General features: G+C 56.1%; 4 protein-coding genes across 4 annotated transcripts in view; 2 read left to right on the top strand and 2 right to left on the bottom strand.

Annotated features, from left to right (window-relative positions):
* Positions 1-3,605, bottom strand: part of GUITHDRAFT_113394 (hypothetical protein) — a gene marked incomplete at both ends in the record, with an annotated part of 6,211 nt that extends 2,606 nt beyond the window's left edge. Inside the window, 20 exons of the mRNA XM_005827531.1 lie at positions 141-212; positions 374-470; positions 787-836; positions 880-945; positions 999-1,065; positions 1,112-1,288; positions 1,383-1,474; positions 1,516-1,572; positions 1,655-1,741; positions 1,809-1,862; positions 1,908-1,940; positions 1,991-2,019; positions 2,075-2,105; positions 2,157-2,399; positions 2,452-2,507; positions 2,776-2,860; positions 3,123-3,203; positions 3,246-3,314; positions 3,360-3,472; positions 3,530-3,605. Of these exons, the coding sequence (XP_005827588.1) occupies positions 141-212; positions 374-470; positions 787-836; positions 880-945; positions 999-1,065; positions 1,112-1,288; positions 1,383-1,474; positions 1,516-1,572; positions 1,655-1,741; positions 1,809-1,862; positions 1,908-1,940; positions 1,991-2,019; positions 2,075-2,105; positions 2,157-2,399; positions 2,452-2,507; positions 2,776-2,860; positions 3,123-3,203; positions 3,246-3,314; positions 3,360-3,472; positions 3,530-3,605 (1,635 nt within the window). The remainder of the gene's footprint in view (positions 1-140; positions 213-373; positions 471-786; positions 837-879; positions 946-998; positions 1,066-1,111; positions 1,289-1,382; positions 1,475-1,515; positions 1,573-1,654; positions 1,742-1,808; positions 1,863-1,907; positions 1,941-1,990; positions 2,020-2,074; positions 2,106-2,156; positions 2,400-2,451; positions 2,508-2,775; positions 2,861-3,122; positions 3,204-3,245; positions 3,315-3,359; positions 3,473-3,529) is intronic.
* Positions 3,606-4,519: 914 nt separating this feature from the next.
* Positions 4,520-7,651, top strand: GUITHDRAFT_46656 (hypothetical protein; the record flags this gene model as incomplete). Its single annotated transcript, XM_005827530.1, has 7 exons — positions 4,520-4,589; positions 4,835-5,658; positions 6,097-6,183; positions 6,494-6,582; positions 6,641-6,788; positions 6,981-7,138; positions 7,453-7,651. Coding segments are annotated over 7 exons (1,575 nt in total), but the record flags the coding sequence as incomplete, so codon positions are not given.
* Positions 7,652-8,032: 381 nt separating this feature from the next.
* On the bottom strand, positions 8,033-12,084 carry GUITHDRAFT_142696 (hypothetical protein; the record flags this gene model as incomplete). The annotated part of the gene is made up of 10 exons (XM_005827529.1): positions 8,033-8,114; positions 8,164-8,486; positions 8,608-8,688; positions 8,928-9,442; positions 9,492-9,592; positions 9,737-10,526; positions 10,761-11,007; positions 11,064-11,103; positions 11,170-11,606; positions 11,656-12,084. The coding sequence occupies 10 exons, from the start codon at positions 12,082-12,084 to the stop codon at positions 8,033-8,035; spliced, it is 3,045 nt and encodes a 1,014-aa protein (XP_005827586.1).
* Positions 12,085-12,636: 552 nt separating this feature from the next.
* On the top strand, positions 12,637-15,673 carry GUITHDRAFT_113391 (hypothetical protein; the record flags this gene model as incomplete). Its single annotated transcript, XM_005827528.1, has 10 exons — positions 12,637-13,617; positions 13,657-13,793; positions 13,858-13,912; positions 13,988-14,150; positions 14,197-14,354; positions 14,566-14,663; positions 14,960-15,081; positions 15,340-15,419; positions 15,487-15,525; positions 15,572-15,673. 10 exons carry the CDS (start codon positions 12,637-12,639, stop codon positions 15,671-15,673), a joined length of 1,935 nt encoding a protein of 644 aa, XP_005827585.1.
* Between the last annotated feature and the right edge of the window lie 1,428 nt (positions 15,674-17,101).

The following is a 17,101-nucleotide window of genomic DNA, read 5'->3' as shown; positions in this document are numbered from 1 at the left end:
GAGCTTCAATGTGTTGCTTCTCAGAGATGGGTCCACCTTCAAACCTCATTAGACTACCACAGCACACACCTCCTCTTACAGCCCCCCTCCTCTTCCCAACCCCCTCCCATCCCCCATCCCCCTCTTCCCCTCGCTACAACCCGTAGACATTTCTTGATAAATTCTCTCGCGTCCTCACTCAGCGAGCCAGGGAGGTGTGGATCGTCACGTTCCTGACATGAGAGCGATGAGAGAACGGAAAGATAGTAAAGACCAAGAGAGAAAGTTAGAAGAGGAGAGGAGAGGAGAGGAGAGGAGAGGAGAGGAGAGGAGAGGAGAGGGGAGGGGAGGGGAGAGGAGAGGGGAAAGGAGGGGAGGAGAGCAGCAAACAAACCTGTGCTAAACGATAAAGATAATGCAGCTGAAGCTGTTGATCGTAGTTTGCAGCTCCATAGGGAAGTTCGAGGGTTAACATCTCCAACACACAACATCTGCAAGAGAAAATAGCAAACTCAGCATCAACTTTCTCGCATCAACAACTCCCAACAACAGGGCACCACAAGGAGAACAAGAACAAGAACAAGAACAAGAACAAGAACAAGAACAAGAACAAGAACAAGAACAAGAACAAGAACAAGAACAAGAACAAGAACAAGAACAAGAACAAGAACAAGAACAAGAACAAGAACAAGAACAAGAACAAGAACAAGAACAAGAACAAGAACAAGAACACCAAGACATCATCGCACATCATCGTCATCATCAACAACAAATCTTATCGTCATCAAGATCATGTTGAATATTCACCCGAGGCTCCACACGTCACTCTGACGATGCAGAGTCTTGCTCCACAGCACCTGCTCAAGTCAACCAACTTCCTGCCGCACTCCTTGATCATACCTCAGGTGCCATGTATCCCGGAGTTCCCTGGAGGTCGTTGGTACTGGCGCTGTTGAGAGATTTCGTCTGCCCAGGACAAGTTCGTCAAGCGCTGACAGCAGAGAGCGGTAAAGTCTTACAGCCCCGAAGTCAGCTAGTTTCATCACGCCATCCGATGACAGGAGGCAGTTGCTCGACTTGATGTCCCTGCCCGACCATGACGAGCTATTCAACACCATTCAGACCTTCTCACCTGTGCACCATGTAGTTTCTGTGCAGGTAGTTCAAACCCTGGCACATCTCGCCAGTCAGCTCCACAGTCTCCACAAGGGCTCCCAAACTAGTCCAGCTCACCTCCACGAGATCTCTCGTGTAGATCCTCGCAATGTTCTCGTCTATCGCTCCCATCCCATGCAGTATCGAGGCAAGGCTGCAGCGACACTTTCACGCCAGCCCCTCCTCTTCCTCTCCCTCCCCTTCCTTCCTCCTCCACTCCGCATCCCTCCTTCAGCCCCCTTCCTCACCTTCCTCCGGCGCAATACTCCATAACCAGCAGGAGCTCGTCGTCTCGTATCTCAGTGCCGAGGTAGCAGACGATGTTGCGATGAGAGAGTTTCTGCTGCAGTCAACCCTCGAGCAGCAAGGTTGTCTCCTCACCTTCATCGTGCTCAACTCGTTCATGAGCTCCTTGTCCCCTCGCACAGATCGATCGTGCTGTGAGCATCGCCAATGAGCCTCAAGCCAGAAAGGCGACCTCAAGATCACAACAACTCTACGATCATGTTGCTATCAACACCTCTACGATCATGTTGCTATCGTCATCATCGTCGTCGTTATCATCATCGTTATTATCATCATCATCGACATCGTTCTCATCATTGCTCTAATCATCATCATCGTAAAGAGCATAAAGATGATCTTATCAGCAGAGGAGCCTATTCTTGTCTCACTTTCAGCGGCACAGTCTTCACAGCGAGGTGTTGGGATGTTCTGCAATCTACCGCCTGCCCTTCACGTCACAAGAGCGACTCTCGGCAGCCATCACAGACCCTGTAAACACTGCCAAACGACCCGCTGCCGAGCTGGTAAAGGAGCGTCAACAGACACACAACCAATAAAGCAACAACAGCACCAGGATGTCTGTCTTTCTAAACTCCACGACTGTCAACAACAATCAGTTACCCCCTCCCCATCCCATGTTCTCGTCGGCTTTCACCTGATCGCTCCTTCTCCTCCTTGATCTTCGACTGCACACGTGGTTCACTGTCGCTGTTGCATACCTTCCCCGCCTCCCTCACCTCCTTCTCCAGCAGCAAGAGCTCCTCATCCGAGTAGTATCTGTCCCACTCGTTGACTGCTCGCAGCGTTTTCTCATCATCGTCCTCCTCCTTCTCCTCCTTCCCGATCTCCGACAAGATCCCCCCGAGCACGTGCCCTGGCTTGTGAACTTGCAGGATCCAGGCTCTCCTGACTGACGTGTGGATCCTTTCAATCACAAAGTAGAAGAAGATGTTAGCTCCCAGTCTCCCCAACACGCCGTTCTGACAGCAACGCGCGTCATTCCCAGCCCTCTCGTCCTTCAAGACATCTCACCCTCTGCTCAAGGTCCAGCAGCTTTGTTTGGTTGCCCATCATATCGGCGAGTTCACCTGAACCATCAGGTCAAAACCATACGGACGCAACTAGCAAACTCAACTTGTTATCGACATCGTCTGTGCAGACATGGTTGACTGGGTAGGATCAGGTGTGAGACGAGCATCATTTAAACTCGGTGCGGGTCTTACGGGACTGGTAAATATCTCTCTCCATGGAATAGCAGAAGCCCAAGACAACAGGAGGAACCAAAAGACGTGCTCGGATTTCTGCCTGAAGACGAGATGTCCACCCAACACCTGGAACGCATGAAGTCAGTTCCACCAGTAAGGCTCGTGGGGAACAAGACCTCGATCATGACCAAGGTTTGGACGTATCTTTCTTTTTGATGCATCATGTCTTGCGTGTCCTGAAAGCAGAGGCAACTATCGTCAGGGTTCGAGCAATCAACTTTGATGGCTACTGCAAGAACGAGGAGACCAGACATCCATCAAGGAAGAGCACAAGAGCATGAAAGTAGATCACACTATCAACATGGAAGCCATCGTCTTCGGTCACTAAAGGACCAACACCAGATATTCAACCCTCTCCCATTTCTCGTATAATCGTTGGGATGAGACGCATCATTGACTTCGGCATGCCATCAACCATCGCAAGCTGTCATGTCCTACCGCAGCGAGACTCGCCCAGACAAAGACGATGCAGTTCTTCGCTCTCAGCAACGTCCTCGCCACATGCATCTTCACCCCGCGCTGCACGTGCGTCAGGCAATCACAGCAAGCCAAGCCGAGGACCATGAAAGCGGAGAAGATGTTGGCCAGCAGCAGCACAGACAACATGATCCCTATCATGGGAAAGAGTTCCTGCTAGGCTATCACATGAAACAGGAGGGACGGCATGTCCTAGACCTCTGGATGAGACAGCTCTTTGTCCCTACGTCGTCTCGAGGCCTTGAACACAAGGAATGCAAGCCACACGATGTCCATAAGAGCACAGCTCCCTCCCCAGATGTTCAATGTCGCTGCATGGTGGAACTTCAAGTCAGAACGACAGGAGATCACTCAACTCGCCATCATACCATGAGACGCTTCATCGTTGTCCCTATCCTTGCGAAAGGAGCTTTCTGCAATCGCTTTCATCCCTGGGCTCGGCATGCTGCGACTGATGTTTCATGAGTCAGCAGGTTGGAAGCAAGAGCAGCAAGGCAGCAGCCACGCCGAGCGTCTCTCATTCTCAACGTTAATTCTACTCTTTCTAGCTGGAGCTAATGTCGACCCTCCTCTACCGACTCATATGAAGGATGCACTCCTTTCCCAAAGTTCTTTCTATCCCCTGCTCCCACCCCTTCCCCTTCCCCCATCGCCCCTCTCCTCCCCAGCCTCCTTCATGTCCTCCCACTGCCTCCTCCCTTCTTCCCGGCAGTTTCAGTATCGGTGCCCGGCCCCGGGACCGGCAGGCCGGGTGGGGTGAGGGGGGACGAGGCCTTCGGCTGTCACGTGCGGCATGATGGAATGAAATGGAATGAGGAGGTTGTGGAGGAGGAGGAGGGGAGGGGGGACGGGGAGGAGGAGACTAGTGGTAGTAGGAGTAGGAGTAGGAGTAGGAGTAGGGGGAGGGGGAGGAGGAGGAGGAGGAGGAGGAGGAGAGAGTAGTGAGGGGGAAGAGAGAGAGGAGAGGGAGGGACATGTCAAGTATGAGCTGGTTGGGACAAGTGAAGATGAGGGAGAAGACGAGGAGCAGAGCAGGAGGAGGGTGGTTATGGTTGAAGTCTTGCATCATGGAGAATTTCTGCTGCTCGGGGTTGAGAGCGGAGGAGGGGTTGGGGATGTTTTAGGAGCTGGCACCGCCAAGTTGCTCGACTGACTCTCCTAACCTCATGCTGCAGGTTTGAAGTACATCAGATCGCAGCAAGTGAAAAGTTCAACCCCACGCCGGCAGGAGCTTCTCCTCGCAACTGAGTTGATTCCTCGCCTTTGCCATGGCGCCCATGGAGATGGATGTAGCTTCTGAGTTTTGCAAGCTCAGTCCACTCACTCGTTGGTTGCAGGAAGGGTTTTCATCGCTCCCGCTTGACGACAGGCTGAAGAAGGCGATCGCGCACATGGGTTGGCAACAACCTACTCTCATCCAAACTCAAGGTTGAGCCTTTCCTCCTGCTCCTCCCACTCCTCCTGCTCCTCCTGCTCCTCCCACTCCTCCTGCTCCTCCTGCTCCTCCTGCTCCTCCTGCTCCTCCTGCTTCTCCAGGAGGAGTCTCCTTCTTCTCCTCATCCTCCTCCTCCTGCTCCTCCTCCTGCTGCTCCTGCTGCTGCTCCTGCTCCTCCTGCTCCTCCTGCTCCTCCTGCTCCTGCTTCTCGAATGTCTTATCTTGTCTTCTCTTGCAGCTATTCCTCTCGCCCTTCAGGGCAAGGACATCCTGGCCAAGGCAAAGACGGGCTCGGGCAAGACAGGAGCGTATGCGCTTCCGATCCTTCAGAAGATTCTCCAGTCAGAGGGCTACAACAAGAACACCAGGATTGAGAGGTCAGGACCTGTCGCAGTCGTGCTTGTCCCAACGAGGGAGCTTGTCGAGCAGGTCAGACAAGTGTTCTCCGAGCTCTGTTTCTTCGTTCCGTCAGTCACTCTGGCTGCCATCACGGCGGATCAGAGTCTTGCGGCCCAGAAGTCGATCCTTCTCACGAAGCCCCACGTCCTCATCGCGACGCCCTCGCGCCTCGACCAGCACGTAAAGCTTGACAATGTTCTGCTCAGGGAGAGCACAGAGATGATTGTCCTCGACGAGGCTGATCTGCTGTTGTCCTTTGGGTTCGAGGACGAGATCAAGAGCATTGCGGGCAGCCTCCCCAACATCTGCCAGTGCATGCTCATGTCGGCGACGCTGTCGGAGGACACGGAGAAGCTGCAGGCGCTGGTGATGAACAATCCCGTGACTCTGAAGGCGGAGGACAACGAGAGCGCGCAGGGCCGCCTTGCTCAATTCTCGCTGCGCTGCTCGCAGAGGGACAAGTTCCTGATCTCTTACGTGCTGCTGAAGCTGGGGATCCTGCAGGGGAAGGTGCTCTTCTTCGTCAACGACGTGGATCGCTGCTACGAGCTGAAGCTCTTCCTCGAGCAGTTCTCGATCCGCGCGGCGGTGCTGAACTCTGAGCTGCCGCAGAACAGTAGGATGAGCATCATACAGGGGTTCAATCGTGGGTTCTACAACTACGTGATTGCAACTGATGAGAGCCTTGGGAATGCTGAGAAAGACGAGGATGAAGCTCTCGAGAGCGATCCCGAGGAGGAGGAGGAAAAAGAGAAAGAGAACGAGGAGGAGGAGAAGGAGGAGGAGGAGGAAAAAGATTCAAAGAAGAGCTCAAAAAAGAAGAAGAAAACAAGTGCCAAAGTCGAGACGAAAGGAAAGTCGGGGAAGAAGAAACAAGCTATCAAGGACGAGGACGAGGACGAGGACGAGGACGAGGACGAGGACGCGCTCAAAAAGTCAAAAAAACAGGGCTCAACGAAGAAGCAAGCAAGCTTGAAGATTCAAAAGCAGAAAAAGCAAGACAAGTCTGGAAAGAAGAAGCAAGCAAAGGAGGAGGAGGAGGAGGAGGAGGAGGAGGAGGAGGAGGAGGAGGAGGAGGAGGAGGAGGAGAAAGACGAGGAGGAGGAGGAGGAGGAGGAAGCTAGCGAGGATGATGAAAGCGAAGAGGAAGAAGTCGAAGAAAAGACGGGAAAACGCGACCTTGATGATGTAATGATAACATCGTGAGAGTGCAAAGTTTTGATACGCATCGCAGAAAACCTCAAAGAAGACGTCAAAGAATAAGGCCAACGGAAAGGTAACAAACTTCAGATCTTCTCCTCCCCTCTTCTTCCTTTCCTCTTCTCTCATCATCGCTCACATCAGACCTCAGGCGACAGCAGAGCTGGAGGAGGAGCGGCTGGCGCGGCAGGGGGAGATCATCGAGCAGGCGAAGGAGGCGGGGAAGGGCAAGCCGAGCAAGGCAAAGAAGGCGATGAAACAGGCGGCGCGAGGCCTGCAGGCGGCCAAGGACGGGGAGTACGGGGTGATGAGAGGGGTTGACTTCAAGCTCGTTGACGCGGTCGTCAACTTCGAGCTCCCTCGTACCCTCCGCGCCTACACCCACAGGTGAAGTCCTGGTGAGCTCCTGCTGGGGTTGCTGACAACTGGTGGGTGTGCTCGGCAGGGTCGGGAGGACTGCGCGAGCTGGGCAGAACGGGACAGCGCTGTCGCTGGTGTCCCCGGAGGAGGTGGGAAGGCTTGAGGGACTGGCGGGGAAGCAAGCGGAGAGAGGAATGCAAGTGATCGAGCCGCTTCCTTTCAACCTCCAGCAGGTGAAACTCCTCCTTCTCCTCCTCCTCCTCCTCCTTCTCCTCGTCCTTCTCCTCCTCCTTTGCTTGTTCAAGCGCTCTACTCTTCCACCGGGCTCTTGCTTACTGTCCTCTTCTCTCCTCCTCTCCTCCTCTCCCCCTCCTTCGCTCTTCTTCCTCCTTTTCTCCTCGCCCCCCTCCTCACTTCTGCTCCAGGTGGAGGGCTTCCGTTATCGAGCAGAGGACAGTCTGAGGCGGGTAACCAAGTTGGCGATCAAGCGCGCGAGGCTGAGGGAGATCGAGTCTGAGTTGCTCAACTCCAAGACCCTCAAGGAGCATTTCCAGCACAACCCACAGGACCTGCGAGCTCTGAGGTGAAGAAGAGGAGCAGGAGCAGGAGCAGGAGCAGGAGCAGGAGCAGGAGATGCAGTACAGAAAATGCCGAAGAAAAGGAGGAGAGAGGTTTGGTTGGATGGAGGGGAGGGGAGGTATGGTGGAAGCGAAGGTGATCAAAGAAAGGGAACGTTCAAAAAGGAACGGAGAGATAGGAGGACTGAGAGAGAGAAGGAGGCGGAGGAGGCGGAGGATAGAGAAGGAGGAGGGAGGGAGGAGATTCAACAAGGAGGAGGGAGGGAGGAGGATCAACAAGGTGGACGGAGGTAGGAGGACTCTGACATGCGAGCGGCAGGCACGATCGCACTCTTGCTCCCAACCGTCAGATGGCGCATCTGGCTAAAGTCCCCGACTATCTTCTCCCGCCCTCGCTCCGCACGCAAGTGATGCAGAGCAAGAGGGAGGCGAAGAGGAGGGCGCGGGACTCGTTGCCAGTCAACTCGAAGAAGAGGAAGAAGGAGGGCGCGGACCCGCTCAAGACTTTTCAGCCGCCGAAGCAGCAGGAGGGGAGGGGGGAGGAGCGGGAGGAGCGGCTCAAGGCCAAGTACGAGAGAAAGCGGCTGGAGACTCAAAAGAGGAAGAGAGAGAAGTTGGGGAAGGGAGCGGGGCTGAGTCGCAAGAGACACGGCAAGGGGAACTGAACCACTTGACGCCCTGCTGGAGCTGAAAGAGCAGGACGGGGGAAGGAGAGGAGGGGAGAAGGTGGAAGAGGGAGGGGGGGCAGGGGCGAGGAGGAGTGAAGAGACGGGAGGTTACGATGAAAGGACGTTTGCAAATCTGCTCTCTACGTGCACCGCTCCCTCACTAGATTTATTCATTCCCCCCCTCCTCTCGTTCGTGTTCCTTCGCCTCCTTCCTCGCACGCGCAGGCTCTCTCAACCGAAGTCCAGGTCGTCCAGGCAAGAGTGACAGGCAATGGCAGCCATGGCAATGCGGGAAACGGTCTTGGCCTTCCTCCTGCCGTCCTGTCAGCTCCTCCTCCTCATAGCATGCAAGGTCAACGTACTGGGAGGCAGGAGACAGCGGGTCCATGCTAGCAGCATGCAGCCGCAGCAGCAGCGTCGTCTCGTCCTTCCTCCCTTCCGTGTACCTCCCTGCTAGCACGTCTGCAGCCTCCCACCTGCCTCTCTCCGCCCTGCCCTCGGGAGGAGAGACGGGGTCCAAGGACGCGGGGCTGAAGCTCCACGGGATCTTCTCCTGCTCTTTCTTGGCTCCCCGGGGGGTGAGCAGGAGGGAGATCTCGCTCCTGACCCTGGAGAGCACGTCGCTCTTGTCCGGCTGCTCCTTGACGCTCGCCAAGTCTGCTCGCAGAGTCTGCGGAGACGAAGTCTGACAGGGAGGTCACGAGGAGGATCAGAGAGAGGAAGGAGCGAGGAACGAACGAAGAGTTGGGTAAGTAAGCGGGAAGGGTGAATCGAGAGGAGAAGGGGGTGGGGGAGGCGTTGGATACCTGTACCGGAGTTTTTGCTCGTTCCAAGGCCATAAGCATGTGAGCGACGCTGGAGGAATGAGAGAGAAGGGGAGCGTTGATCTGCAGAGAGAGAGAGGGGGGGGGGGGGGGAGGGAGGGGAGGAGGGAGGCAGAGAGAGAGAGAGAGGGGAGAGGCAGAGAAAGAGAGAGAGAGAGAGAGAGAGAGAGAAAGGGAAAGGGAGAAAGGGAGAGAGACAGAGAGAGTAGAAAAATGGTTGGAACCAAGTCAAAACGAGAACCATCCACGAGTATCAAGATAATCAACACAACAAACATGATGGACGGAGTAACTCAGCCTACCTCTTTCTTCTCCCTCTCCCTCCTCCCTCCCATCCCCACGTCCCCCTCTTGCTCTCCCTCCCCACACATTCTCATCGCATCATACGCCAATCTCCTCCTCTCCACCTGCATGCTTGCTGCCTTCCTCCTCCTCACGTCCTCCAGCACTTGCTCGACGACTATGGACGGCTTGTTCTGTTTCTTCTGGATCATCTCCTTGGCGTAGGACGACAGACCCGATGCTCCTCCTTCGCTCGAGGACATGCTGAAAGGAGAACCGCTGCGTGCTCGGCGAGGTAGAGATAGCGGGACCACGAGAGGATGCGACGAGTTCTCTCTCTTGGGCAGGCCGATTGAGCTCACGGGCCTGCTCAGCTCGGAGCTAGTCGCTGAGTTCTGCCTCTCCAGAGAGAACTCCGACCGCTCTCCTCCTCCTCCTCCTCCTCCTCCTCCTCCCGAGGAAGTCCGATGGCTGTTGGCTGATCCCCCACGAGAAGCGATGTTCCTTGCGAACTGCGACCTGCGTCTCGCAGCTGCTGCAGGCCAGCAAGTCAGGAAAGAGCTCGTCTTGTGCTGCTCCGCTACCTTGAGAACCCTCGTCCTCGGAACTCGAGGAGCTGTGGGGTTCTGCTCTTTTGGAGTTCGACTCGCTCCTGCGGAAGCTGCTGGGAAGGAACTTGGAGAGGCTGCAAGACAGGTCAAGAGGACGAGGGATCAGCAATGAGCTGCAAAGGAGGGGACCAGGAGCAAGGGGGCCAGGAGCAGAAGAGAAGAAGAAGAGAAAAGCTAAGATAGCAGATGACTTTCGTTTTTTTCTGGTCTAGACTCACCTCACGTAGGAAGTAGCAGCAGAAGTTTCTCGATGCCTTGCAGGCTTCGTCGCTTTCTCGTTATCGTTTCCGTTGGTTCGCCTTGTCTCTGCCTCCCTCCCGTCCTCCTCCACTTTCTCCTCGACGTATGGCTTCACCTTACTGGGTTCCCTTCCATCCTCCTCCTCTTGATGCACAGTTACAGGACGTTGGGTGAGGCGAGGGTGAAGCACTTGACCTGGCACTGGACGCCTCTCCTCCTCTTCCTCCTCTTCCTCCTCCTCCTCCTCTTCCTGCCGTCTCTTTGAACGCTTGTCATTCACAGTTGTCGAGCCATTCCAGGACTTGCTTGTTGTCCGTCGTGACATGTTTGATTCTCTCTCACTGTCGCTTGAACTCTCATCCTTCAACAGGAGCTTGGCTCCTCTTCTCTCCTGTACTTGCTCCTTGCCAAGCATGCCCCTCCGCGGTCGCACTTTCACGTCCTCCTCCTCCTCCTCCTCTTCCTCCTCCTCCTGTAGCCTCGAGCTCTGTCTTCCGTTCTGCTCGTCGCTCTCAGCAACAGGCGAGGAGAGAGTGTCCCTCTCCTTCAGCTGCTCGTGCAGCCATGTTCCCGACTCGTACGTGGGCTGCGGTGACCCAATGAAGCGCCGGAGGGACGCTGAACTGCTTGTGGACTGAAGTTCTCTCCCTCCTCCCTCATCGCCTCTCCTCTCGTTCGACAGGTGGCTCCGGCTCCTCTCCTCCCCGATCACTGAGTTTTCCTGCTGGGTATGCGCAGAAACTTCTGCATAAAGGTGTCGGGCAGCTCCTGAGACGAGAAAGGTCAGGAAAAAGCCATGAGCGAGTGACAAGGCTGATACAGGGGAGAGCGAGAAAGTGTAGGAGCGACAGGAAGAGAGACAGAAAGGGAAGGAGGATAGAAGTGAGGATGGAAGAAAGGGTATATGGATGAGGGGGAGGGATGGGATAAACAAGAGGGAGGAGGGCAGGGGAGGAAGGAGCGAGAGGGGTTGGAGGAAATGGGGGAGACGGGAGAAATCACCCGCATGCTGCATGTACTCCAGGGCCTCCTGGTAGAGAAGTTTGGGGAGGAGGGAGATGATTCCATGAACGTCAGCCGTCGGCCCCATCCCCCCATTCGCCCTCTTGCTCGCCGCCTCATCTGTCACTGAGGCCGACAGCAGCCAACCAGGAGGAGGGAGCTCTGCATCCACGTACGCGTTGAGCAGGAGCCGCCGATCCGCCGACGTGCTGCTCTCCCGCATGCTGTCCGCTACTCTCCCCAGCGCCTGCTCGAAAGGGAAAGTCAGAGGCTCTGACAGAGGAGGGGTGGCGAGTGACGTACGATGACGGCAGCCTCTCGCTCGTTCCAGTTGTCAGACTTCCTGTTGAGCACACGGCAGGGAGTCAAGAGTGAGGAGGAGAAAACGAAACGCAGGCAGCATACTCACAGTTTCATCCTCCAGAACTCCTCAAGCACTTGCTCCTGGTGGTGTAGCTGGGCCTTGCGGAGGAGGAGGCGATCAGCCGACGGATCGTTGGCGCTACCCCGGGGCATCTCGTGTTTCCTCTCCTCAGCTGCTGCCAGGAGCATCCTCTCCTTCATCATCGCATCGTTCAACGACAGACTCGCTATGGACAGCGCGGACGACCGCGGGCTCGCACCATCCGCCACACTGGGCAGCGAATCCCTGTGGAACAGGAGGAGCTCGGAGGGAAACCATCCCACGAAGTCCCGGTTCCTCTCCAGGCTTGCGACAAGAGACCATCTCTCCGGGTTGTATCGGATCAACCTGCATCGCTCGCCCTCTTCTAGTGCGATAGTGCCTGCTACGTCGGACCTCCATGTCTCCCGCGCCAAGCAAAGATGGGGCTCGACTATGTTGGCCTGCAGCAGCTTCACGTGGCATCAGGCAAGAGATCAAGAGATAGATCACCTCTCCTCTTCCGTGCTCCTCGCTGAGTCCATTCTTCAGGCTGGATCTTCTAGAATCTTGCTGGAAGACTTCAGAGGATAGGTTCGAAGGTGAAGTGCCAGCATTTTGGTTCTCGAACTCACTCCATCGAGTTCTGATCGTCTTCTTCAGGTCCATCATGTTCTCTGTTCGTTCATGAATGCTTACATCGACGCTAGACGACCACACACTCGACTGGACGCTGCTGTATTCCGCTTCTTCATCTTCACCGTACCCGTTTGCATACCAAGAAGCACCGCTATCTCTCCACCTCCTCCCGTCCTCGTCGTCTCCCTCGTACCTTCCTCCTCTCCCATCCTCTCTGCTCACTTCTGTGCTGATGTTCCCCGCCATGAGCCGCTCCAGTAGGCTCTCTGCCGCGCTCATACTCCCTTCGCTGCCCGACCACATAGCGCTACAGGCTCCCGTACCACTCGACCACCCCTGTCAAATCTTCAACCACCTTCCCCTCATATCATGAGGTAGGGTGGGGGTTCACTTGCTTCGGATGTAACCCTACCCCTGGGCTATAAAGGTAATTGATGTCCTACAGGACCCCGTCCTTCCTGTGTTCGAACTACCCCTCCCGCTCTATATGTAAAGTGGCATATGACCCCCCTGACGTACTTCCTCCATTCAAAATCATCACTACCCCCTTCATCCCCTACCCCATACCCCCTACCCCCTGTGCCATCACCCATCAAAAACGGTCTAACGGTTCAGCCTCATCCGCCATGGCGCTGGCAAGTGCCGATCTGTTGGCTCCTCCCAAGCCCTCAAGTTCCTGATCCTCCTCCCCTCAGCCGATCTATCCTCCTCGCTTGCTCCCTCCCTCCTGCTCCTCTCTTGCTCCCTCTTCTCCCGCTCCTCTCTCCCTTTCCTCCCAGCCTCGTTGTCATCCGTTTCAAGTCTTATTGTGATATGGTTGCTTCACATTCTTTCTCGCTTTTCTCCCAGTCAAAGATGGCAACAAGCTGCATTCGAACATGCTTGCTTCTCTGCCTCTTCTCCGTCATACAAGGAGGGGCTTCGAACCCCTTCTGGCCGGAAGAGAACTGCATGAATCACATTCATTATGGCGAGGCTTCGCCTACAGTACTCAACGGTCTCTCCGTGTTCAAGAACAACTCTGCAGGCGTGAACTTGTTCTCGTCGCAGTTTCAAATGTTCGACTATGGAGGAGGGAGGCACGCAGGGCCTCTCCTCAACGACTCCAGCACGCCATGTCGCCTCACAGCGTACGTGGGCCGTCCCCTAGCCTTCACCGTGTACGCAGAGAGCCTTGAAGCAGACGTCTCAATTTATGTGCTGGAGGACCCTGGCGTTCCCAACGGAGCTCAGGTCACGGCCAACAGAAACTATCAGAGGTGCGTCTCGGTTGGAGGCGCGTACCCTTGTCCCATGTGCCAGAATTTCGGCACGGCGACGTTCGGGTTCAAGGTGGTACCAGATGCCTCTATCGCCGCCTTCATCGCCAACAAGGTTGACAGTGAGGTCATCGCCATGCGAACATGGTGCTCAGCCGATCAGGTGGGGAAGGCGGAGAGCAACCCAGGACGGCTCGTAGCTCGCACGCTCACGTGGACGCCGGGGCCGAGTCAGGCCGTTTGTTCCTCTCCCTCCACCTGCTCCTTCACCGTGAAGTTCCAGGCCTTCGACAGTGCGGGCAGGGGATCGAGTGTCAAGACGGTGGTGATCGACCTCGTGAAGCCGGCGCCGAGCTACTACGCGGGGACGGTGGGGATGGTGATAGGTGGGAGGACGGAGACGTTCACGGACCCTGTGAGCATGCAGCAGTCTGTCGTTAGCTCCACCACCTTCGAGGCAACAGCCCAGTGGGTTCTGGACAGGAGGGAGTACAAGGCTTACATCAACTGCCCCATCCAGTTCGCCATGGGGATCTCAGACGCCAACTACGACGTCTACCTGGAGGACACGACCAAGGTGCTTCCTCCGGGCGCCTCTTGGAGTTGGAGGGCGCAGAACAAGACTTGCACCGATGTGACAAGCTTTTCCCTCACAGAGACTCCCTGGACGGACAGGCTGGGACGCACGTGCGACCAGTATGTCCAGCTGGGGTTCTGCAGGGACGGAGCAGCAGGAGCCAACTTTGTGAGCGGGTGAGCAGGGAGGCACAGTCTCTGCTTTCATCTAGAGGAGGGGATTGGGTGAAGCTTGCAGCAGGTTGGGGGGCTCATTCTCTGCCTTTGCTCGGATCGGAGGGCTCGCTGCTAATCAGGTTTGTCCTTGACCTCTCGCACCTCATTGCGTATCCTCTAGCGATCTTCCTCCCCGCCCCTCACCCTCCTCTCAGGCCTGCTGCGCTTGCGGGGCTGGAAGCATCACGCCTTGCTCTTCCTCGTCGACCTCTGCTGCTTGCGAACCCACATCGGCGGCAGAAGCGTATCCCCGCCATCAGTGCCTGTGGGATCAAATGAGCTGCAGAGGTACAGGAAGCGGGTTTTTCGTCTCTCCGGGTAATCTCTCCTCCTCTCCTCGAGCTCTCTCAACCATCTGGCGCAGGAGAGCTGTCTCCTCCTTGGCGAGCTTTCTCGAACTCGCAGCAGGGGAACAAGGTGGTAGCTGTCTTCCAGTGGACTCCTCTGCGGGGAATGGAGGGCCAGACGCATCAGGTCTGCATGCGCGGAAGCCACGTGGGAAATTCTTCGAGCCTTGCTGAGGTAAAGCAGGGGATTGGGGAAAGAAATCATCAAAACCAGTAGTGTAAAGGACGAGTGGGAGGGTAGAGGTGCCAGAAACAAGCTACTCAAGGAAGTGTGGCGCAAAAATTCGGGAGAGCGGGCGAAGGAAGGAGGGTGGGAATATGGAGAGGAGGGAGAAAGGGAGGAAGAAGTGTTGTGAGGTGAGGGGCTGAAGTATGACGCACGTCAGGTCTGCGCTTTCCTCAAGGTTATGAAATGTTATTATTGTACGAGAGTCGGAGAGACTTTGAACTACGTGGCCGAGCAGTACAACTTCGACACCAACTGGTTACTCCCGTCCTTCTCCTCCTCCTCCTTCCTATCCTTCTCCTACGTCCTTCTCCTCCTCCTCCTCCTCCTCCGCCTCTCTCCGTCTCCTTCTCCTACGTCCTCCTCCTCCTCCCCCGCTCCCTTTACCTTCTTCAACTGCCCCTTCTTTTCACTCCTCCTATCGCCTCGTTGGCCACCACCAACACCACACTTGATGCTGTTCCTCATCCTGACCTTATCCCCTGATTTCTTGCAATTCTTCTCCTTCCTCTCTCGCTCTCCTCCTCTCCCTTTGCTGACTTGAAATGATGCAGGCTGCGCCTGTGGAACTTCAATCCGGACATTCAGGATCCGGACCTGGTCCTGCGAAACTATCTGCCCGTCGTGATCGGGTCAACGTACAAGGTGCAGCTGGGAGACACACTTTCAAGAGTCGGTATATTCCTCCTTCTCCTCCTTCTCCTCCTTCTCCTCCTTCTCCTCCTCCTTCTCCTCCTCCTCCTCGTCTTCTGGTGTCAACTTGTTCACCTTCGATATCTATCCTAGTCGTTCTGCTCCCTCTCTGACCTCACTAGCTCACTGTCTTGTTTCTCGTCTCGCTTGATCCCTTGGCAAACATTCTGCGATCTCCTCTTTCCTTTCCTCCTTGACGTGCCGCTCCCTCCTCCTACTCCTTTCATGACGCAGTTCGCAGCCGCAAGACTCCGCACAACCATCAAGAAGATCCTTGAAGTGAACCCTGACATGACCAGCACTGATCTCTTCATCGATCAGGTCAGCTCTCGACACCAATCCGAGCATCCTCCCCGCTCTCCTCCCTCCTCCTGTAACTTGCGAGCAGGAAATCTGCGTCATGCCATGCACCGAGAATCCTTATGCGGTGCGTGCGAGCAGTTCAAGGAGGCGGAGTGATGACGTGGCTGCAGGCGGCCCCCCTGAACCCCTACATCCCTCAGTCCATCTTCGGCCTCTCCAGCTCCTTCGTGGAGCAGATCCCGAGGATCAGCAAGGACCCTCGTTTCCCTTAGGCTCTGCCAGAAGAAGCAGGGGACGGTAAGGGGACGGGCTGAGGTCAGAGGGAAGGAGAGAGGGAAGGAGGGTAGGGCGAGGGCGATGCCAAGCTTGAAGGGATGAGAGAGAAGCTGGGTGTAGGGAGATAGGAGGAGGAGGAGGAGGAGGAGGAGGAGGCGTCTTCGAGGTCTCTTGCACCTCTTTTCACGCGAAACACAAGATTGCTGTAAACTAGAGCCGCTCAGAGCGGTTAATCTTCATTTCTTGTACATCAAGGAAGGCGTTGATGGGCCCTTCAAAGCGGGAGGAAAGATCAGGGGAAGGTGGTGGTGGAGGGGAGATGAGGTTGAAGGTCTAGGAATTGATAGGTGTGTGACTAGTGAAAATGGTTCAAGGTCTAGGGGTCGAGGTCCGACTCCAGCCGCTGTAGGTAAGTGTAACATCGCAGACAAACTCGCACCTACAACACTCAGTCAGATCTCCCCTCCCTCCCTCCCTCCCTCCCTCCCTCCCTCCTCTTCCTCCCCTTACCCCCTCCTCCATCCGTCCCTCCTCCTCCTCCCTCCCTCCCTCCTCCTTCCGTCCCTCCTCCTCCTCCTCCTCCTCCTCCTCCTCCTTCTCCTCCTCCTCCTCCTCTTCCATCAACAATTTCGGTGCTCTGCCTCCCTCACCAGTTTGTCGATCTGCATGCGAGAGATTCTGCTCTTCTGAGACGAGCAGGCGCTGCAGCAGAGCCACATCAGACGCCTCCCATCCTCCCCCCCCCCCCTTCCCCTTCCCCTTCACCTGCAGAAGATCCGCCCGCAAGATCGGCAGTGATGGCGGCGGTTGAAGAAGTCAAAGCTTCTCTTACACTTGAAGCACTGGGAGACTCCCTGAGCCCCCAGTCAGACCCTCTCGTCCTCCCTCCGCACCCTCTCCCTCCCCCATCCTCTTCCCATCTCTTTCTCCCTTCCCTCCCCCATCCTCTTCCATTCCCTCCCTTCCCTCTCGCTGACCTGATCCGGAATCCACTTAGCGGACGTCTCATCCAGTGGAGCTTCAAGAGAAATGCCCGGGGGGACGTCCTTCACTCTTGCCCCTCTCCTCCTCCTCCTCCCTCCCTCCATGTTCCCGTTCTCACTGCAGCAGGTCAAGGGAGCACAGGACGGGGGATGCTCTACCTCGGGTGAAGTCCGAAGGGATCCTGGAGGGGGTTTGTTCCTCGTGCTGCAGCCTTTGACATCCATCCCTCCTCTCCCTCCACCATCGCCGTCTCTGCTGCGGATCCCCCCTGTACCCAGCCATGAGACGGGGAAACGACCGAAGTCTCTCCTCCTCCTCTTCCTCCTCCCTCCGCTCTACTGACAACCTCTCCTCTGCTTCCCTCCTCTCCTCTACGCAGTCTCTTCTCGACTCACCGTCGACTCGTTCTCGGAAAAAGGGTCGGAGCTCGTCTCTCGCGC

Source organism: Guillardia theta (assembly GCF_000315625.1).
Source record: "Guillardia theta CCMP2712 unplaced genomic scaffold GUITHscaffold_66, whole genome shotgun sequence".
In the NCBI taxonomy this organism is placed as follows: Eukaryota; class Cryptophyceae; order Pyrenomonadales; family Geminigeraceae; genus Guillardia; species Guillardia theta.
The sequence above is the reverse complement of the archived record's forward strand: the minus strand, read 5'-3'. Positions and strand labels throughout refer to the sequence as shown.